We start from the raw sequence: 23,797 nt of genomic DNA, 5'->3' as shown, positions 1-23,797 counted from the left end.
TCAATTCCTGATGAATAACATCATGTCCCACTCCACATTCCACAGTAAAATGGGTTGCAAATACGGCTTCATGTTGATATTATGTTCCAGATCTTAGCCAAACTATCCATTTCAACTGCAGGGATGCCACTGGAAACTAAGCTGTTATTATATGTCTTAATTGCCAAGCAAACCAAAGAATAAATGGACAGTTAGTACAATATGCTTACATTTACAGATTACATTTACAGTTGTAGCTCATGAACAAAAAGTCACTATCTGAAAATGTTGCCATAAACACTTTCCACAAAATGCTTTTTTTTCTTTTTCTTGGACATGCTTTTGTGTACATTACCTTTATTTATGTTGTTGCCTAGAGAAATCCGCTTGATGCAATCATGATTAACACTTCAAAAGGTCATTGCTCCTAACCATAACAGTATGCAGTAAAGCCAAGCCACCTGTTTCCCTATTTTCAGTTGTGCACATCATAGCAGTGGTTACTGATAGTGTGATGCTGAGACTGAGTTGAGATCAATGCGTGTAATTGTCATTAATTTAAATAGAAACAGAGACTGAAGTTGAAATGATATTTTATATATATTGTATGCATAGCCGTATGAGTGCATACCCCAGACAGTACTGTAAAGTAGAAAACCGCTGACCATTATATGCAGAATATAACAGAGTAGCTGTTGATATCCAGTTTGAAGTAGTAAATTTTTGGCCATTCCTGTTGTATTTGTTTTCTGTTTGTCTGTCCCTAGGTCCATACAGCCTGTCAGGGGCTGATTTATTCACAAAATGCTGTTATTACTTTGGCTTGACAAAGCCAAAATTCTTATTTTACAGACTTGGTTTAGATTTATTTAGTTTTATTTTTTTATTATTATAATCCTAAACCAAGACCAAACTTTCTCACTGTAACCTGAAGCTTTCAAGCTACATCCACCAAACTTGGCACAGACCTTCAGGCTGTTCTGATTTGGGTTTCTATGACTTGCTATGTCTAACTTATTGAAATTACAGTTTTTGCAAAGCGGACAATCTTTATGGACAAAATCCCTTAAATCCCATAGACTTTCATTGACAGAATGTTCAAATTTAAAAATGTAAATGAAAAACCCACATAAAGCCTTAATGGTCTCTCTCTTTCTTTCTTCCTTGCCTATCTATCTATCTATCTATCTGTTTATCTATCTATAATCTTTTTTTAAACTAACTTTCAGATAATACTATGTCAAGACTACAAGTTTGTCTTGGCAAACTTTACCTATCCAGTTACTTATCTAATTGTGCTGCACTGAATATGCAAATTGCAAGCAAAGGATATGCAGATTTATATAGGAAATTGTTGATTTCTTGTGTGTGTGCGTGCACATGTATGGATGGTTACAGTATTGAGAAAGCAGTATTTACAAGTAATTGTTGTTTTTAATCTATAATAAAATCTGCTCATGATTAAGAATGGACAATGAATTTGAAGAAAAGAGAGAGAGATTCTGACCATCAGTTTCATAATTTCCTTCATGTTACTACATCACCCTGTATGAATGTGTTTTTTTTTTCTGTGATCAGTAATTCATAAGAAAATTAAGCATGTTCTGAATTCTGTTTCTCTTTTGAAATGCAGCATATTGCTAGGACAGGGTGACAGCTATCATTTTAAAAACACATACAACAAAAATATGGGTAACAACTTAAAAAAAAATAACTGGTTAGAAAACATCTGTAACTCTAATCTTTAAATCAAAGGATTACACCATGGAACCATTAAACGTATTATTTAGAAGCTTAATTTATACGTCCATTTTCATATCGTAACATTATGTCCAAGATGGCATTTAGCATGTCACTTTGATGTTTCTAGTAATACTGATCAATTAGAAATACTGTAATAATGTTCTGACATGCCTGTTTAGAGGGACACTATTGAATGGAAATATTTACAGTAACTTATTTTAGCCACTTCTTAATATTTCGTAGATCTTATCCATCAGCTGAATGTATGTTGACATATCAGTTAAAATATGTTTTAAAGCTAAAAAGGTCAAATTAGAGCTCAAATGGTTAACATTACTTTTGCACAATGATGGGTATAGTAACAGATTACATGTCATTTGGATAATGTAATCAGATTACAAAAATCAAGTGCTTGTAATTAGATTAAATTATATTTTAAAATACTTGTAATCAGATTTCAATTACTTTTTTATGGTTAAATGATTACATATTAAACATGCAAAGGCAGTAAATTGTTCATAATATATTGATCCCTCTTATTCTTAGACACCAGCCATAATTACACTGAAAATGGATCGGTTATCCACACATAAATGCTGATTAATAAATGCAATAGTGCAGTAAAGATCGTTCTATTTCCACAGATTGCTTTTTGTTTTTTGTGACAGTGATTCACAAATATAAATGGTCTGATCTGTTACCCCACATGAATGGTACTTATAATGCCAAAATTGCCAGAGTAAGAACATTTTAAGAAGCCTCCCAGTAAACACAGAATGTTCCCCTAACGTTTGTTCTTGTTTGGTTATTTTTTGGGAAACAATTCCTAATGTTAGGTTCTATTTTTATAACCATAAACCAACGTTCCCAGATCATTGCAGGGAGGTTTTTGCATAACAGCTTAAAAATGATGCGTATTTTATTCTAATGGTTATTGTTAGGTTTTATTTTTATAACCGCAAACTAAACTTTCCAGAACGTTGAAGATTGATAATGTGTTTAACTTAAATTATTAATTTAACAGTGGATGAGAACACGACAATGGGTTGTAGATTTATTATTGATGCACAGCAGGGTTGAAGAGAGGATATAGGAATACAGAGGTTAGAAAAATGTTAGGGAAAAGATCTCCAAAGCTACAGGGAATGTTCTATTTTTAGTAAATAAAAAAAAAACTTTCCTGGCTAACCAGAGAACGTTAGAATGTCCATTCTGGGGACGTTCTGGGAATCAAAAATTGTTAGCTGGGCTACTTTATTAATGTCGCTCAGAAACAGTAAAATAGCAACACACAAAAAAATTCTCATATTTTGATCAATTAAGTAATTTTTATATAATGCATTTAAGCAACATTATATCAAAATGGTGCAATCTTGTCCTCAAATGCAAGTGAGTAATGTGAAATCAATAGGTTTGGTGAGTAATGGAATACTTGTAATGGGATTAGGTATATTTTAAAATATTAGTAACTGTAATCCATTACAGTTACAATTTAAATCATTGGTAATCAGAATACAGTTACATTCAAAAAGTATTTTAATTGCTGTAGAGATTAATTTGCATTTTATTGTCATTTGTTTAATATTTAGACTATTCATCTGGAAAACATTTATCCATATAAATTATGCGATCCAAAGAGTGTTTGAACAGCAGTGAAACACTTTCCTTTAATGTATTACATTCAAACTGTTGTGAGTGAAAAGGTGGATTTGTGTCATTGAGGAACGTTCCCTTGGGAGCTTAAGAGAGGAGCCACATAATATTTCTACAGCTTAACAAAAAACTGTTTGATACACTTCAAAAATCCAGTAAATACACGATTTCATGCCTTCAATGCAGTTAGTGTATTTTTTTTTTTTACAAGAAATGCTAACCAATGTAGCCTTTAACATCATGTACAAGTGCATCTCAATAAATTAGAATGTCGTGGAAAAGTTCATTTATTTCAGTAATTCAACTCAAATTGTGAAACTCGTGTATTAAATAAATTCAATGCACACAGACTGAAGTAGTTTAAGTCTTTGGTTCTTTTAATTGTGATGATTTTGGCTCACATTTAACAAAAACCCACCAATTCACTATCTCAAAAAATTAGAATATGGTGACATGCCAATCAGCTAATCAACTCAAAACACCTGCAAAGGTTTCCTGAGCCTTCAAAATGGTCTCTCAGTTTGGTTCACTAGGCTACACAATCATGGGGAAGACTGCTGATTTGACAGTTGTCCAGAAGACAATCATTGACACCCTTCACAAGGAGGGTAAGCCACAAACATTCATTGCCAAAGAAGCTGGCTGTTCACAGAGTGCTGTATCCAAGCATGTTAACAGAAAGTTGAGTGGAAGGAAAAAGTGTGGAAGAAAAAGATGCACAACCAACTGAGAGAACCGCAGCCTTATGAGGATTGTCAAGCAAAATCGATTCAAGAATTTGGGTGAACTTCACAAGGAATGGACTGAGGCTGGGGTCAAGGCATCAACCACACACAGACATGTCAAGGAATTTGGCTACAGTTGTCGTATTCCTCTTGTTAAGCCACTCCTGAACCACAGACAACATCAGAGGCGTCTTACCTGGGCTAAGGAGAAGAAGAACTGGACTGTTGCCCAGTGGTCCAAAGTCCTCTTTTCAGATGAGAGCAAGTTTTGTATTTCATTTGGAAACCAAGGTCCTAGAGTCTGGAGGAAGGGTGGAGAAGCTCATAGCCCAAGTTGCTTGAAGTCCAGTGTTAAGTTTCCACAGTCTGTGATGATTTGGGGTGCAATGTCATCTGCTGGTGTTGGTCCATTGTGTTTTTTGAAAACCAAAGTCACTGCACCCGTTTACCAAGAAATTTTGGAGCACTTCATGCTTCCTTCTGCTGACCAGCTTTTTAAAGATGCTGATTTCATTTTCCAGCAGGATTTGGCACCTGCCCACACTGCCAAAAGCACCAAAAGTTGGTTAAATGACCATGGTGTTGGTGTGCTTGACTGGCCAGCAAACTCACCAGACCTGAACCCCACAGAGAATCTATGGGGTATTGTCAAGAGGAAAATGAGAAACAAGAGACCAAAAAATGCAGATGAGCTGAAGGCCACTGTCAAAGAAACCTGGGCTTCCATACCACCTCAGCAGTGCCACAAACTGATCACCTCCATGCCATGCCAAATTGAGGCAGTAATTAAAGCAAAAGGAGCCCCTACCAAGTATTGAGTACATATACAGTAAATGAACATACTTTCCAGAAGGCCAACAATTCACTAAAAATGTTTTTTTTATTGGTCTTATGATGTATTCTAATTTGTTGGGAGAGTGAATTGGTGGGTTTTTGTTAAATGTGAGCCAAAATCATCACAATTAAAAGAACCAAAGACTTAAACTACTTCAGTCTGTGTGCATTGAATTTATTTAATACACGATTTTCACAATTGGAGTTGAATTACTGAAATAAATGAACTTTTCCACGACATTCTAATTTATTGAGATGCACCTGTAGAAAGCATTTTCTGCCTCATTCCATGAACAGAATCTACATATGATCAGAAAAGGATGTCGTTGTGTACAGACTGCGGGGTTTTGAAGTTTGTAGAAGCAAAAATAGTTAACCTTGTGTAAACTGGCATGTGATAATTAGCTTTATGCTAAGCTAAAATGCTATTTCTTGCCTTTACATCTGTTACCAGACTCGATTATATTTTATAATATATTCTATGGTGAAAATGCACATTGGAGCATAACTTTTTCTTCTCTAGCAAGACCTTTGATATTAGAGCAAAGATGTACTGCAAAAATCAAAAAATTCTTAATGAGAATTTAAGTATTGTTTTGTGTAAAAAATATCTAAAAAAAAAAAAAACCTAAACAAAATACATTTAATTGAGTAGCAAAACTGCATAAGATATTTAGGCTTTTATTTTTTTATATGTGTATTTTCTTACTTTATTTACTTGTTTATAATCAAAACAAGTGAAAAAATCTACCAGTGCTTAAGAAGTAATCCAAAGTATTTAGAATACATTACTGACCTTGAGTAATCTAATGGAATACGTTACTGACCTTGAGTAATCTAACGAAATACATTACAAATTACATTTTACAGCATGTATTCTGTAATCTGTAGTGGATTACATTTCAAAAGTAACCCTCCCAACCCTGGACATCAAATAATTCAATTAAATTCAATTTAAATTCAATTTATTTTATATAGCACATTTAAAAACTTTGTTGACCAAAGTGCTTCACAATCAAGAATCTAGAAACAGTTAAGAGATTAAGAATGATGGAAACATCACCACGCATAACATACATGTAAGCAATACAAATTCAACAGGAAAGACTATACAGGTGCTGGTCATATAATTAGAATATCATCAAAAAGTTGATTTATTTCACTAATTCCATTCAAAAAGTGAAACTTGTATATTATATTCATTCATTACACACAGACTGATATATTTCAAATGTTTATTTCTTTTAATTTTGATGATTATAACTGACAACTAAGGAAAATCCCAAATTCAGTATCTCAGAAAATTAGAATATTGTGAAAAGGTTCAATATTGAAGACATCTGGTGCCACACTCTAATCAGCTAATTAACTCAAAACACCTGCAAAGGCCTTTAAATGGTCTCTCAGTCTAGTTCTGTATGCTACACAATCATGGGGAAGACTGCTGACTTGACAGTTGTCCAAAAGACGACCATTGACATGGTGCACAAGGAGGGCAAGACACAAAAGGTCATTGCAAAAGAGGCTGGCTGTTCACAGAGCTCTGTGTCCAAGCACATTAATAGAGAGGTGAAGGGAAGGAAAAGATGTGGTAGAAAAAAGTGTACAAGCAATAGGGATAACCGCACCCTGGAGAGGATTGTGAAACAAAACCCATTCAAAAATGTGGGGGAGAACCACTACGCACAGACGTATGCAAGACATGGGTTTCAGCTGTCGCATTCCTTGTGTCAAGCCACTCTTGAACAACAGACAGCGTCTGAAGCGTCTCGCCTGGGCTAAAGACAAAAAGGACTGGACTGCTGCTGAGTGGTCCAAAGTTATGTTCTCTGATGAAAGTAAATTTTGCATTTCCTTTGGAAATCAGGGTCCCAGAGTCTGGAGGAAGAGAGGAGAGGCACACAATCCACGTTGCTTGAGGTCCAGTGTAAAGTTTCCACAGTCAGTGATGGTTTGGGGTGCCATGTCATCTGCTGGTGTTGGTCCACTGTGTTTTCTGAGGTCCAAGGTCAACGCAGCCATATACCAGGAAGTTTTAGAGCATTTCATGCTTCCTGCTGCTGACCAACTTTAGATTTCATTTTCCAACAGGACTTGGCACCTGCACACAGTGCCAAAGCAACCAGTATCTGGTTTAAGGACCATGGTATCCCTGTTCTTAATTGGCCAGCAAACTCGCCTGACCTTAACCCCATAGAAAATCTATGGGGTATTGTGAAGAGGAAGATGCGATATGCCAGACCCAACAATGCAGAAGAGCTGAAGGCCACTATCAGAGCAACCTGGGCTCTCGTAACACCTGAGCAGTGCCACAGACTGATCGACTCCATGCCACGCCGCATTGCTGCAGTAATTCAGGCAAAAGGAGCCCCAACTAAGTATTGAGTGCTGTACGTGCTCATACTTTTCATGTTCATACTTTTCAGTTGGCCAAGATTTCTAAAAATCCTTTCTTTGTATTGGTCTTAAGTAATATTCTAATTTTCTGAGATACTGAATTTGGGATTTTCCTTAGTTGTCAGTTATAATCATCAAAATTAAAAGAAATAAACATTTGAATTATATCAGTCTGTGTGTAATGAATGAATATAATATACAAGTTTCACTTTTTGAATGGAATTAGTGAAATAAATCAACTTTTTGATGATATTCTAATTATATGACCAGCACCTGTATATTAAAAAGGACAGAGTATGTGCATATAATTCCAGTTTAAGATTCCCTAGATTCAAAAGCAAGAGAAAAGAGATAAATTTTCAATTGAGACTTGAAGACCTCAACAGATGGGGCCAAAAAAATATGAAGGGGAAGATTATTCCATAGTTTAAGGGCAACTACTGAAAAAGCTCGATTTTTTTTTTTTTTCCCGCTTAGATTTTTGCTTGGACCGAGGGACAGCCAATAGCATTTGAATTGAAGATCTCAGTAGCCTAGAAGATTTGTGGTGGTTTAGGAGATCACTAATATACTGAGGACCATGGTTGGGAGTGTTACTTTAGAAATGTATTCCACTACAGATTACAGGGAATGTTCTATTTTTAGTAAATAAAAAAAAAGAATTAGCAATCGGATTAGATTGCCTAAAAATGTAATCCAAGAGATTACGTTTCTGACTTCAGTTTTAGTCATGTGATTTGTAATTAGTACCAGATTACAATTCAGAAGTAATCTACTCAGCACTGCTAATGTATTATGATTTCACAGCTTCCCTTTCCCAGTTGGGTTTTAATTCAGAAACACTATTAAGGCAGCTTTTTCTTTGCCCAACAGTTGAATCATCATACTTGTTCGTTGCCTAGATAGGGTGAAGTTCTGAGCTTCTCAAACGGGTTTGCTCACACACACTCCTCCCACTCCAAAACCTGACAGTTTAGTTTGTGTGTCAAGATCAAGTCTCACTTTTACTTTGAAAGTGACACAAGACGCGACTCTGTCTTCTTTTTCTTTTTATTATTATATCGGATACGACTACAAACACTTAGCAAGGGGCAAAACATTGCGTTTTGTGTACCAGGATTGCGGGATTTTACATTTTCACGGAATATCCGTTATAACCAGCAACATGATGTGTCGATATTGGGATATATCCTTAATCATATGTTTCTCTGTCATGTTTGTTGGAGCTGAAAACGTATCAGGTGAGTTTATTTTTGTTTTGTAGGCTACAGTGTTTGTGTGAAAACGGAACGTGTTTGCCTAAATTTCCTTGTGACAACGCAAGTTACACAAGGAATTACACAGGATATACCTCTTCCCGTAACATAATGACGTCAGATATAATTTCACGAAAGCAAAGTAGCGTGTTGCGACGAATCCTGCTTTCCTGCCTCAATTTGCTGCCTTTGGCAGAAACGAAATTTGTTGTTGAGCCTAACACAGTAAACTTAACTCTTATTTGTATATTTTACTTCCTTCTTGAAACCCAAAGATCAGTTGCCTCCACCGAAAAATCTGAACTTTATATGGGAACTTTATACATCACCTTTCACGTTACATGTGACGTGGGAAAAACCGGAGGGTCTGAATCCTGACTGCAGAGTGAACTACACGGTGGGAGTGAGCAACAGGCAGGTGAGTCACTTTAAGCAGACACCCACTCTTCAAGGAAAGCATATTTCAGATCATTGCCTTCTGGTAAATACAGTATTTACAGTAACTGTAACTCCAGTAAACCTTGCAACAGAACATGAAAGCATGAATGAAATTGAGGTCACACTTTATTTTACAGTGTTCACATAACAGTGTAATTAGGAAGTAATTCTTGTGTGGAGCCATTTATAATTCGGATGACAGATAACATGGACTGTTTTATTTGTCAACATTTAGATTGTAGATTAAAATGTATTACCTACTGGAAGGACTATGTTTTAGGTTTGTAAACGTGTCACCATAATCTTAAGTTTTCAGTATTTTAATCATCTATATATATATATATATATATATATATATATATATAAAAATTATAAATAAAAACACACCTAACAATAAAAATGCTGTTTAAAATACACTGCCTGACCACTCCGTAAAGTCTTCTCCAGCACATCCCAAATATATTCAATGGGGTTAAAGTCAGGACTTTGTGGTGGTCAATCCATGTGTGTAAATGATTCCTCATGCTCCCTGAACCACTCTTTCACAGTTTGAGCACGATGAATCTTGGCATTGTCGTCCTGGAATAGATCATTGTTAGTTCATATTAGTTCACAATGCAATATGCATAATGCAAACTAATGTTTAAAAATGTATTGTTTTCTGATATTTTGGTTTACTTAGTTGTAGACAAGGGTGTAGGTTTGGTTGGAAAATTGGTAGGGACATATTATCAGGCTAATATTCTAAATGTAAGTATTAAGAAAATGCGGTCAGTCAGTCTGGTAATATAGGCAAAATAACATTATTCCTAATATAACATGTCTCATTTCCTATTTCTTTGCCTCACCATATTAAATATTATCCAGACTTTTTTGGTTTAGAACTGACCAGTGGTTGCATGATACGGAGGGGCAATGATTTGTGCAGTAAGCTTGATTGATAATGTAGCAGCGATATGCATTGCGACAAACATAAGATTAATGTATCAAAATCAAGTTCTGTTGTTTTCAACAAGATTTACAGTGCATCGAGAAAATTGTATCATGAAGGGACATTCTGTAAAATGTTATTCAGCATTAAACAAATGAAAATCTAAACAAACGGTGGGCTAAAATATAAAGTTGTATGTGCAAAGTGTCAAAGATAAAAACTGATGGGGAGAATGGAGCATTCGACTCTCACGCGTCAAGTCATTTTTATTTGTATAGCGCTTTTCACAACACAGAAAAGTCATGCATTAACAGAAAATGAAACTGTAATATCTATAAAGTCTTAGAGTGATTATTGTGTAGTTTGATTAAATATGATTGTAATTTGTGTATAAAAATAAATAATTAAATAATAATTGTATTTAGAACCCCAGTGAGCAAGCCGAAGGCGACTGTGTGGCAAGGAACACAAAACTCCATAAGATGTTGGTTAATGGAGAAAAATAACCTTGGGGAAAACCAGGCTCACTGTGGGGGCCAGTTCCCCTCTGGCTAAACAGCATGAATATAATGCTAATATTACTTATTTATGTGCAGTGCAAGTCATGGTTTAAAATTAGTAAACTAAATAAGTGTTAAGGGTTTAAACAAACATGCCAATATCGTCACAGAAACACACACATATCAGAAGCATATTTTCTGCTCCTTACTTCTTTATCAATTTTATGGATAAATGCATGAAAATTATTTCACCGCAAGTTAATCTGTGATATTCTGCAGCACAACTGACTGTAACATTCTTAATTTGGGATGGCAATCCTTTCTTCATCCAGTTATACTTGCGCTTTAAATACTGCACATTTTATTCCACCTCATTATCTGAGAGTGAGTCACTCAAATTCAAATGTGTCTTCCTCAAACAGCATTCAAGCAGAATCCTCCTTTGGGCCATATGCAAAACTCTTTTTTTTTCTTAGACAGGAAACAAAACTATGCTTGTTTAAATGTATTAATTTCAAGGATTGGACTTAAGATACAAAAATAAATTCAGTGTGATCGCCAGAAAGTTATATATAAAAAACGTAATCAATAACAACTGTGATTGGTGCATCCTGAACAGCGCTGAGAAAAGTAACAAGTGCCATGTGATGCTGTTTATGTACTGCTTCGACCAATGTCTGATGTGGTTTTTGCTTGGGGACTTGCTATTGGCTGTTGTGTTTCCATAGTAATGAGGTCGGTCTGTGCAGGTTGTGGGGACTGTTTGGGGTTGTTATTCATTAACATTTAAAAGTAATAATTAAAAATCATTAAAAGCATAGTTATGTTTCAAGTTCTGTTTAATGTTAATCACGTCGTTTTATGTTATGGCAAGGGTTGCTTTTTTTTATTGACCGTGGGTGAGAATGGTATCCCTTGTTCAAGGTTATTTATATCTTTCTCAGTAAATATTTTCCTGATATTTATTGTGCACAATACTGCCTATCAGTGATAAAAAAAAAAGTAAATAAAAAAAAAAAAGTGTTATTTCATTGTGACTGTGCCCTCTCCTGGTTGTTCCATTCTAGCTTGTGTTTGCATAGTAGTTTTCTGTATGAGGCATTCATGTCTAAATACTGGTCATGACATTTCCGTTTTTCTGAAAGTTGGTCGGGATATGTCCCTGCCATTCCTACCTAAATCTACGCCTATGGTTTTAGAAATAAAGTCTGAGTTCAAAATTGGGTTTATTGTCATTTTCCCATTTCCACAAGTTTGCAAGGAGAGAGTTCGAGTTACAGGATATGTGTTTACCTTTTAGTTTAATTTAAACTGAAAATTGAAACTATGCTAGAATTTACTGAGTGGTTTACATGACTCGTGCTCTTTAAATTCCTTACATTATGTATTTCCTACTGAGTGTTTTGGAACTGTAAAGGAAACTTTTTGTTGCATATGAAGAATTTCTTTGATCGGCTAAATGGAAAAATTGTTTTGATTGACCTCTAGACCACCAAGCCTTTTATTGAGTCAAACAAATCTGTTTGGAGCATCTGATTCAGAACATTAAGGATTCTGCAGTGTTTGATGCTGGCTAGGTGTTGGTATAGTCATTTGGCTGATAAAACCCTGAATGAGCAACAGTGCATACTCAATATTTCTATGTACTTCTGTTCAAAGCACTGTTTTTGTCATTCTTAAGATTATGTTAGCACAATGCTAATTTACTTTCTGAAGAAAATGTTTATACACTGAAACAAATATTAACTTGAAAAATGTGCTTTAATTTTTAATAAAATTATATTTATAATTTATACACATTATACATATACAGTGAAATTATTTTTTTCACATATCCCAGCTAAGCTGGGGTCAGAGTGGAGGGTCAGCCATGATACAGTGCCCCTGGAGCAGATAGGGTCAAGGGCCTTGCTCAAGGGCCCAACAGTGGCAACTTGGTGGTGCTGAGGCTTGAACCCCCAACCTTCTGATCAGTAACCCAGAGCCTTAACTGCTGAGCCACCAGTGGTAACATCTAAATTAATGATTTTATTCAAGTCGAAATTATTATTAAACATTTCTGAATCAACCTGAATACATTAGTTACACCAACAATACTAATTTTAAGGGTTGGAAAAAGGTAGAAAAAGCATGTTTAGGTTACCACTTTTTAAAGTTTGTGTTGGAATAATTGTATAAAGATAGAAATTACAGATTGTGTGAAAGATCACCTTATCATATGTATTTTAAGTTTTGGAACGTACATTTTTTCAAATACTTAGAATCTGATTTAGCTTGGCGTCAGTTGCTCGTGTGGAGCTGTGGTGGCAAACCAAGGCAAACATTTTATGTACGTATAGACAGATTGTGTTATGTGTTGATATGTAAAGCTTGATGTATATTAGATTTGAGTATAATAAAACTTGTTCATTTAAATACAATGACATTTCATACAATTAGAAATAATAACAGCTTGTCCAAAACCCTCAACAACAGACACAATAAAAACAAGATATTTACAGATGAATTCATTTTTTTTTAAAAAGATGTATGAGATTTGGTAGAGAGATGTAGATGACACTGTGTGCAAGTTGTATAGTGTTGGATTTGGATTATTTGCCAAGTTAGTGAGTTCAAAATTTCAAGGAACAAAATGTGAGCATCCTGATTTGAAAGTTTGGATTTGAAGATTTACACAAGAATTTGTGACTGGGTCCATAATACATTGGGATTATGTCCTGTGTTATTTATAATTATGTCCTCCAACAGGACTGTCCTCTCAACAATCTACTACAAACAAAAAAGCGAACCAGTAACTTAAGCTACATAGATAATGTGTCCAATATGTATGGACTGTGCATCATCGTTACAACAAACCCTGTAAACTGTGGAAAAAAGGGCCCAAGCTCACCAGTCAACATCACCATCCCTCCACCTCCAGGTAGGTACTCTGCATGCAGCCAACTATCAGATGTAAAACAGTGCTTATTATGTTAGAGGCTGTATTTCCATGTTTAGATTGTTCCATATTGTGTCAATACTATTTATCAGTATATTTCTAATAAAATGTAAAGACTAGCATAGCATTGTACTCAATTCATGATGATCATGAGCAGCTTGTGGATTGGTTTAATCATGTTGAAGCGCAATGTTCCACCTAATTATATGCTGTACCAGCCAAAAAATGTTATTAATATCGACAAACTATTAATAATCATTTGAAAGGTCTAAGTGTTCAGCTTCAGTATTTGATCACTGTTTTATGATTGTAATATTCCATCGACACTTTCTGACAGGAGTACAACTGAAAACATGCAAAAGCAATGTGGGAATTTACACCTATATCATGAAATATCCAGCTACTGATAAATCCACTTTTTTGCTTTTTTACTTATATTACTTTGAAAAGTTATTGGGAAAAATAAAGCCATAAGTGTCCTCTTTCAGAATTATGCCTGTAGCGACAAAGGGTTTGAAACCATTTTAATGCAAGAGATAGGTCTCTATGCATGATGTTGAAAGTTAAAGTAATTAAATAGATTAACGTTGTATCCTGTGTTACCTAACAGTACCTCTGTTGTTATTATCTATATAACACTACAAAAATGTTCTGTCAGATAACCTAAAAAATATATGGACCCACTTTATATTAGGTGTCTTTAACTACTATGTATTTAAGCATTTGATACAATGTACATGTGCAATGTGCATACGTGTTGTTGCATTGTACTTATATTTAAAGTACCTCCATTTAATTACATCTGTAGTTAAACTGTTAACCTTACCCCTAACACTAACCCCTAACCCTTACCCTAACCCTAATCCTAAACCTACCCATACCTCAACCTCAGTAGCTGCAAATGTGAATCTTGTCAGAGTTTAGTTACACAATAAGTACATTGTATTGTATGTAGTTTAATGTTAGTACATAGTAGTTAAAGACACCAATTACAGTGGCCGTTCTGGCTTACTTGGTGCCCTAGGCAAGATCCGATGTGGCGCCCCCACTTAACTTAACTAAACACCCCCTCATTTTTGGATAAAACTAGACAATAAATAAAGAAAATGGCAGAATACTTACAGATTGTTGCTTGTGCTATTACTCATAATTCCTAATTTCACATTTAACCCTCCCCTCCTAGTTTTCATTGATGAAAAATCATCAATGACTTTGTCAAATCTGCCCAGCAATCACATGATTGATACTTATTTTCTCAAGACCGCTGAGTCGATCCTGTGTCACCGGTGTACCTTTACTGTTGATTATGGTTATCTTATGTTTGTTCAGAATGTAAGAATGCATTATGAACATCTATAATCCTAACCATTTAGAGCCTTTTAGGCTGAGTAGCCTGTCAGGTACAACTCGGGGCACCTTTCTCTCATCGCGATCTTGCGAGCGCTGTGCAGGGGCGATTGATCAGGTACCCTGTCGTGCCACCCTAGAGAGCGCTGCCGACCTAGGTGCCTGCCTATATCGCCTATGCCAGGATCCGCTACTGACCAAATATAAAGTGGGACCAAATGTACTTTAACATCTTAATTAACTGGTTTTATTTAAATCCCATGAATATCATAATCAACATAAATATTATTTAATATCCCTGAAATAACCTTAAAATATTAGGTTACACCAACAGAAGTAATTTTGTTGGTGAAACACCTGTAGGGTCAGGTTAGGTTGAAATAGCTCCTTAAAGGTGATGTGCTTAATTTATTTCGATGTTAACCTTTTATCCCATCAAAAACAACTTTAAGTAAGCTATTCGCTGGTTGATTTCCTTGGATAAAAAATATGAATGTGGTTTACATGTTGTATTGGACACACATTGGATTTACAACATTCATTTTCATGAAGACAGGGGAGTCAGTCAACCATTCAGATTCATCTATTATTGTACATAATTAGGAGCTAAATGCAGGTATTTCAGAGGTTTCACTTTGCAGTCTAATCTTGAAAACTGATTTGAAAACTCTTTAATTTAATGTATTCCAGTGACGCTGGTGAGAAACTTGAGCTGTGCCTATTATTCTCGAAACAGGATGAACTGCACTTGGAATTCTGCTGCAGATGATGTCCAAGGCCTCCGTTTTTATTACTGGTATAAATTATATTACATTACATTAAGTTTCTCTTCTTGGCAGATATAGATTCTCTCCAAAGTGACTTTCAAGAAAGTCAGTATATTGTATTCATTTAAATTAAAGGGATAGTTCTCCCCTATTCTATCAATCAGATGTGTACAGTATATTTCCCTTACATTATATTCTTTGTCTCCATGCATCATAAAAATTATCTGTTGCTCATTCCAGGTTACCTATGGATGAATCAGTTAAAGAGTGTTCCCCATACATAAATGATTATACGAAGAAGATGGAATGTGTCATAAACAGTGAATATCTCAAGAATTCCCAAAACAACATGTTCTATCTGTTCAATGGTACTCACAAGGGCATTCCTGTTCACAACACTTTCAAGGATGAAATTCCAAGTAACACAGGTAATCATACTTTCACTTTTGTTTGCCTTCTTTTACATAAAGTCAAATAAACAGTAAACGTTTTCTCAGTTACTGAATACCTTGTTCAGATTTAGAGTTTTTTCACACCGGCAAACTATTTGAAGAAAATAGAAGTCTAATTCTACACCATGTAAAACCGTAATTATTTGGATTTTTTGTTGTTGTTGTTGGCTTCCTTTGCAGCGAAACTAGACACACCTGAACTGAAAATTAAAAGAGTTGGGCATGATCTCCACTTTGAAACGATCAGACCACCATTTAATGGTTATGGAGAACAGTGCTTTGGCTACCAGTACATATACAGCAAGTGCAATGAACCGGTAAATCAACAGTTTTTTATTTGCTAAATTAAGATTAAGTGTGTGGTGCGGTGTATAAGATTTACCATTTCAATGAAATGACATATTTCCTTCAAACGAGTAGTATTTGAATTAAATTGATGAGGAGCATGAACTTGTGCTTGGTATACCAAAAAATGTATAAGTTTGATTGTAAACAATACAGTTTTGTATGACTACATTTGCTTTGGTATAACTTGAACTCATTTTATATTTGGCAAAGTTTATAAGCATATTTAAATAGATCTAATAATTTAAACCATTAAACCATGTTTAAATCTTACTTTGCCAGGAATATATGTATATGTGTGTGTGTGTGTGTGTGTGTGTGTATATACATATATATAGTGCAAAGTGTATGCTTGATTTATTCACTCTAAGGTAGTACAAAACCACAGTCTACATAAGAGTAGTTTCTTGAATCAATTCCAACTGAATCTACAGAATGAACAATGGAATATATAGTGACCCACATTTCAAGCATTGTTTAAGCAGAGCTATTATTGCACTGTGCTGGGGAGTGCATAACATGTTGTATAATGTTGAAACAAGATCCAGCTTGTTTTACAGCTTGTTTTATTTCCTGGATATTTGTGTTATTGTTTTTACAGAATGTCAAGGTTGAGGGAACTGAAAACCATACAATTGAATATGACCCAGCCTGCAAGTACAGAGCCAGAGTGCAGAACATCTTAAAAAACTGCGGTGAAGGGCAAAGTGAACTGAGTGACGAGGTGGAATATGGTACGACTCATTCTTGCAAGCTCATTTCACATGAGAACATGACAGAAACAAATCAGCAGCAAAGTTAGCTGTAATATTTCGAAGCTATATCATTAATAAGTTGAACTATTCCCATGGTACACCAACACATAATGATAGCAAAGATGATGTTAATGATGATTATCATTATTAGCCTCCTCTACCTTTACAGTTTGTTTGGGTATTTATATTATAGCCCACTTTACATTCATTTACATACTGTTAGGTTGCTTGCTGCACATCCTGCAGATGAAACAATCTTGAACTTGACTGTTTTTCTTTGTGCTCTTATAGGTGAGAACATTCATCCGAATTTGCCAGGGTTGCTGGCTGTCATTTTTATCCCTCTCATAGTTTCCTGTTGTCTAATAGTGACTCTGGTGCTACTCAGAAGGTGATGAACAATTTCTATTTTCTTTTACTATTAATTTCTATTACTTATTTTTATTTACCAAGTAATCTCAACACAAACACATTCTGTAGAAAGAACATAGATAATTGGATAAACCCACAAAAATTAGATGTGACGATGAAACTCAAATAAATCTATTTTAATTCTTTATGTGCTAGCTAGTAAAAGTGAATGTTGGCATACTAAATACATGCAGGTTGTTAGCACAACAGAGTTTAGTTTAGTTACGAAGCAAGTGTATTATTTCATGTGCGACATCCCTGTCCTCATTGTTAGCTCAAGCTCCACTCTTCACCATAATGGTAAACCCCAAAACTCAACATAAGAGAAACTCTTCTAAATTTCAACATAACAAAAATATTTAACACTAACAAGTATCCCCCTTTGTATTCATCTTGCACAAAAACACATGAAATAACACTTAATTTTAACATTCACTCTCCCTATCGAGTCCTGTGCAAAGCATGCTGGGAAATTGAAATCCCCGGTCCAGTTTCATCAATGCTACATTAACACCACAGAAAGTATTCATCAGGGTCGGATTGGGAGACAAAATTTTACTGGGAATTACAGGATTCTTGCAGCCTACTGAACATGGGTTTCACCATAGATATCTAATATATCTATTATTAGTAGTAGTAGTATTTATTATTATTGATTTATATATGGGTGTTGTGAATAAATAGAATAGATCGATCCATGCCATGAGCCACTGACTGATGTAACTGATGACACATTGAAATTGTTATAACACACAACACACAACCTCATTTAGGGTGTGTTCCATTCAGAAGCGATCATCCCTATGCCCTATTCCCTTAGAAGACTTAACCATCCACTGTGAGAGCTTTAGAGGACTAAAAAATTAGGGTAATTCGGAACTCACTTTTTAGGTCATTTTAATTGGAGATTATGTTTGAAGCGATATTACAGCATGACTATCATGATTGTTCTTCCTTCAAAGTGCCCTTTCGGAGGGTGATTCATTCCGTTTGAAAGCTTATCTTTATGCAGCTGGATGGTAAATAGGCTAATAGCAACAACGAAAATGTGTTTAATTATTTAAGAAACAAAAAGTTTCAATGGCAATATTCAAAATTATTTTTTCACACATTTTTAAAGATAAGATCAACTTAATTCATTTCAGTAAGGACTGTAAAATCAGTAAAGTATTTCCCATAACTGCTGATATTGAGGCCCTATGACACAATGGAATTTAAAATCCAAGACATAATAAGATTACGTGCAACTAATGCCACAGCTGGCATGCAAAAAAACAAACAAAAAAAAACTTCTTGCTTTTAAGTAAATAGTCTTTGCAGGAGAACACTGTAATCCAGTTTATCAAGTCTGCTTTTTTAGGAAATTCAGTGCAAACCTCCTTTCACATGCCACTTAGGCAATGCCAGCGTAATGAACTTAGAACTTGTAGGCAAGCCCAATTGTAAATTTTTGCATCCGTCAGCACTGTTTTTCAGTTGTTTTTCTATGTAAACATGGGATGAAGTAAACAGACATACTTAACTGTTGTGAAGCGTCTCGCGGTTGTTCAACTTCGTTTTGCTTTTTAGACACCATGACACAGTAAAAAAAATATATATATATATTTTAAACGTGTCTTGAGACGCATGTGTTCTGTCCTGGTCGTTGCACTGCATCAAGCTTTTTGTAGCGAAAAGGCACGGTCGATGTGAACGGCCCCTCTTTCTTCAAACCTCTTTGATTCGAAGACAAAGATTGCCACGTGAAACATTAAGGAATGAAGCATTATGGGTGTCATTGTTTATTTTAAAATAAAATATATTTCACATATGCAATTTTGTAATATTTTATAGAAGATTTATTTGTTTAATTTTGGCTTTTTAATATATAATGTGCATCAGCCTGCTAGTGGCCCACCGGCATGTTGGCCCAGTGGGAAAAGTCCAGATATCTCCCAGTGGCCAATCCGACCCTGGTATTCATGTAGTCCCAACTCAAATGGATTAAGTAAACTTCCATTTTACAAATGTAAATGGATGAAACGGAATGAAATCAAGTTGTAACAAAATGTTCAAGAATTGTATTGCTTTAGTTTAATTAAGTAAATTAAACAAGCAGCAAAATCTTTTTTTTTTTTTTTTTTTTTTTTTGTGAACTTCCAAAGTGATCTCATTCGTATCCACAGGAATTCATATGTAGTTGTGTTACTTTACTTTTATTAGTCTGAATTTCAGTTTCATTTATACATTTACCATTTAAAAGTTATTTCTCTGAGAAAGTTTTTTTCATCATTTACTGATATTTTGTCTGGCTGTGGGATTGTGTCACCTGTGGTGAGACCCTCGCAAAAGTTCCGTCAATTTCAGTTCTGGATTCGTAAAGTCGTCTCTGAAGTTGTACATTTGTAATAGGCTTTACGCTTAGATGCAGTCTATACGTTGATATTGTTCATTTCAGTGTCTGTCCCAACGTTAAAAAAAATATATGTGCATACTTTATGTATGAATACCAACGAATACAAACAAGATCACCTTGGAACTTAAGATATACTTGATTGTTTGTGGAGATAGAGTTAGCTAAGGTCTGGAATGAACTGACATCAAACTTTGCTTCTCTTTCTTCAGGCACAAAGATGTCATAATCCCAAAAATTCCAGAGCCAGGGCCTTTCTTTAAGGACATGCTCAACAACAATATAAGAATGACAGAGGATCTAAGGGTAAATTGTGCAATCATTTATAAGTTTCACCTTAAAACTCTCTCCAGCAATAACTTAATAAATAAATATGATCAAGATTCTGATGTTAAATTTATTTATGTCAATAGACCCTGTTACAATAGCCAGCATAGATGGGCCTGTTTCAAAGCTAAAATTAATATTTACAATCTCCTTTTCCACCCCAGAGCCCATCAATTGGCAGACTTTATGTCCCTATTGAAGAGATTGTAGAAATCAAGATAAGTCTTGAACCCGAAACCACATTCCTTTACAAGTGACCATGATGAATGTGCCACACATGAGGGAGTAAAACCTGAAAATACTGAAAAAGTTTACCAATGGATTTGAACAGACATTTAAATCTGGGCGGACTCTTAGACTAATGGAGCAATGTCTATTCAAGGAGGATGTTTAAACTTACTACAACTCTTGTTGTCCCTCTGTGTCATCAAGGACTACAATGAACACAGGATGCTCACTTACCTTTTTCTACATGGACTTTGACCTCACCGATTAGACACTTTGCTGTCTGTGTCAGTGAAGTGCGCTTCCTGACAACAATGGCTTGTTTCGATGAATGTATTATGAAGATAAGTGAATCTTCACAAAATAGAAGATAAGTGAAGCAATCAATTAACTTTCCTGGACAAGGTTGGTTGAATCTGCTTATCTGATATGTGGACACAGCAGCGTGCACATTTAATATGTCCAAAGGAGCTTCAACTCACTAAATGCAACCCAATTGAGAAACATGGAAAAAAGATTCATGAAGTATTTGAATTTGAATTATCCATAATCGTTATGCTAAACCTTTCCATGCTTTGTTTATAAAGCCAAGTTTTATAAGGATGGAGGGTTGTTTCTGCACATCATTTACAAACTAAATATTATTATAAATGTACTGCTACAAAAACTTATTTTGTAAAGAAATGTGGTTAGACACTGTAAATCATGTTGCGTGTATTAAAGTGTGTTTTGCTTTACCTGAGTGTCTGTGTAAGCGCAAATGTGTATATTGTATATTCACAGATTTATTAAATGACCAAATGCATATAGAAACAGTCACATGACAAACATTCAGACATAGATGAGTACAAGCAAAACAAATAACTTTCACTTTAAAGTAAAAAGTGGGGTGGGGGCTTGGTCGTTTAGCCATCCGATCAGGTTGAGAGGCATCAGAAGTTTCTGGGGGGCACGAGGAATATCTAGTGGGGCAATGACCCCCTACATACATGTATGTATAATGTAGCCTACTGTCTACCAGAATTTTGAAAAACTACTGATAAAATAGTTTGTACCAAGTTAAAAAGTCCACTGTATAATTAACAGCATTAATCTGTTCTAATTGAGTTTCATTGCTTATAGTTTCATGGCCTGGTTTTGTTTTTGTTGATGAATAAGCATCATAGCTTCATCTTTTCCTTTTGTACATCAGGGATATAACAATATTAATGATAACGTTAAATTATATTTAGCCTTTGATACACATCTTTGGTTTTGTGTCGATGAAGCGATACTTGAGCCTTACTGATGGTGCTCTGGGGTACCCAGCAAACACAGTTACGTTGTGAAGACGTACACGCACCGGACCATATTCGTCGCAGCAACGTACAAAAATAACGTTGCACTGAAGTAACTTTGTGATTCCCCTATTTGTCATGGTGACGTTATTGTACTATGTTGCTGGGACGTGGTGTGTACGTTCCAACGACCTAACACAGATACTTTGTGAAAAGGTAACCAGACCAGACCAGATTAGTCTCAGCGACATACCATATAAAGTTGTACTGACGTAACTTTGTGATTCCCCTATTCCTTGTGGTGACGTTATTATTGTACATTGCTGGGACGTGGCGAATACGTTCCAACGACCAAAATATATTTTCGTACCAATAACGTCGCCAGTATGTTTCTCGTTGCATTCTACTCATGTAGTCATGTTTTAAATACCACCTTACCTGCAGATAACCAAGGGTTGACCTTCATTTCATTTCCCATTTTATAATTTTCCTCCTAAAATCGCAATTACTTGACTTTATTAATAAATCAGCATTTGTTTTTTTATTAATTTTTTTATCCCCTTTTCTCCTGATTTGGAATGCCCAATTCCCACTACTTAGTAGGTCCTCATGGTGGCACGATTACTCACCTCAATTCGGGTGGCAGAGGACAAGTCTCAGTTGCCTCCACTTCTGAGACTGTCAATCCATGCATCTTATCACGTGGCTCGTTGTGCATGACACCGCGGAGACTCACACCATGTGGAGGCTTATGCTGCTCTCCGCAATCCACACACAAATTACCACGCGCCCCACTGAGAGCGAGAACCACTAATCGAGACCATGAGGAGGTTATCCCATGTGACTCTACCCTCCCTAGCAACCGGGCCAATTTGGTTGCTCAGGAGACCTGGCTGGAGTCACTCAGCACACCCTGGATTCGAACTCGCGACTCCAGGGGTGGTAGTATAAATCAGCATTTGTAAGCATAGAAACCATTTTTAAACCATGAAACACTAAGTTATTCACAGTATTTTTTTCACAAAATATAAATGAATATAAAGAATATGAGGAATCTTAAAAGTAAACAGCCAAATGTGGGAAAAATGTCACATTGGTACACCTGATTGAAATTAACAAAGAAATTCTAGCAGATTTAACTAATCAAAGTTATAAACTTAAAACACTGAAAGAAATGTTACACTTACATTGTGCTGCATTATGAAATTTGTGGAATTGTTATTTCAGTGCAATTAAAATTTCTTAACCCTTTCACACAAATTACATTCCAGGGACAAAAAAATATAACCATGCTTTTATTTCTATTCTTAAGCAGTCATACATTCATATCAATAAAACAATTCAGTGCTAACTCATTGTGGATTCTGTTTTTATTTTATTTTTATTTTATTTATTGAAAAAAAAAAAATTCTAGACTAATAGCTGGAATTTAAATTTTAATAATGAATTCCACGGTTTTTCTTACATTGCTTCCAACTGTCCGTCACAATAAGAAAAGAAAAAAAGTGTAAAAAAGAGTTAATTATCTCTTTAATATGATATTATGGCTTGTCGTACCAATGTCACATCTTAGCTTTACTTTAAAACTGTCAAATTATTTATATAGTTTTGATGGTTGTGTGTGTATATATATCTCTGAGTGTATATGTATATATATATATATAGTTTGTGGACACCATATGTGCTTGATGAACATTTGATTTCAAAACCTCAGGCATCAATTTCCCCCTCTGCTGTAATAACAGCTTCCACTCTTTTGGGAAGGCTTTCCACTATACTGTATGTAGTAAATGGCTGCAGGGATTTGCTCTCATTCAGACACAAGGCTATCAGTGAGGTCAGGAACTGATGTTGGTCGATGGGGCCTGACTTACAGTTGCTGTTCCAGTTCACCCCGAAAGTGATCAGTGGGGTTCAGGTCTGGGCTTTGTGCAGGCCAGTTAATTTCTTCCATGCCAGATACAGTAAACCATTTCTTTATGGACCTCACTTTGTTCACAGGGGCATTGTCATGCTGGAACAGGAAAGGGCTATCGCTCATACAGTTGCCAGAAATTTGGAAGCACACAAAGCCCAAGCCATTACATAAAGAAACATTAAGATTT

The 23,797-nt window shown here is 35.4% G+C and overlaps 1 protein-coding gene across 1 annotated transcript; it reads left to right on the top strand.

Annotated features, from left to right (window-relative positions):
- The first annotated feature begins 8,306 nt into the window (after nucleotides 1-8,306).
- Nucleotides 8,307-21,152, top strand: LOC127413160 (interleukin-13 receptor subunit alpha-1-like). Its single transcript, XM_051650045.1, has 10 exons — nucleotides 8,307-8,572; nucleotides 8,863-9,005; nucleotides 13,205-13,376; nucleotides 15,432-15,537; nucleotides 15,749-15,936; nucleotides 16,141-16,277; nucleotides 16,907-17,039; nucleotides 17,352-17,451; nucleotides 20,076-20,169; nucleotides 20,355-21,152. The coding sequence occupies exons 1-10, from the start codon at nucleotides 8,497-8,499 to the stop codon at nucleotides 20,445-20,447; spliced, it is 1,242 nt and encodes a 413-aa protein (XP_051506005.1). The 5' UTR covers nucleotides 8,307-8,496; the 3' UTR covers nucleotides 20,448-21,152.
- The last annotated feature ends 2,645 nt before the right edge of the window (nucleotides 21,153-23,797 follow it).

The sequence above is a fragment of the Myxocyprinus asiaticus genome, chromosome 2 (genome assembly GCF_019703515.2).
Source record: "Myxocyprinus asiaticus isolate MX2 ecotype Aquarium Trade chromosome 2, UBuf_Myxa_2, whole genome shotgun sequence".
NCBI classification, from domain to species: domain Eukaryota; kingdom Metazoa; phylum Chordata; class Actinopteri; order Cypriniformes; family Catostomidae; genus Myxocyprinus; species Myxocyprinus asiaticus.
Note: the sequence above shows the minus strand (reverse complement) of the source record. Positions and strands in the feature narration are given on the sequence as shown.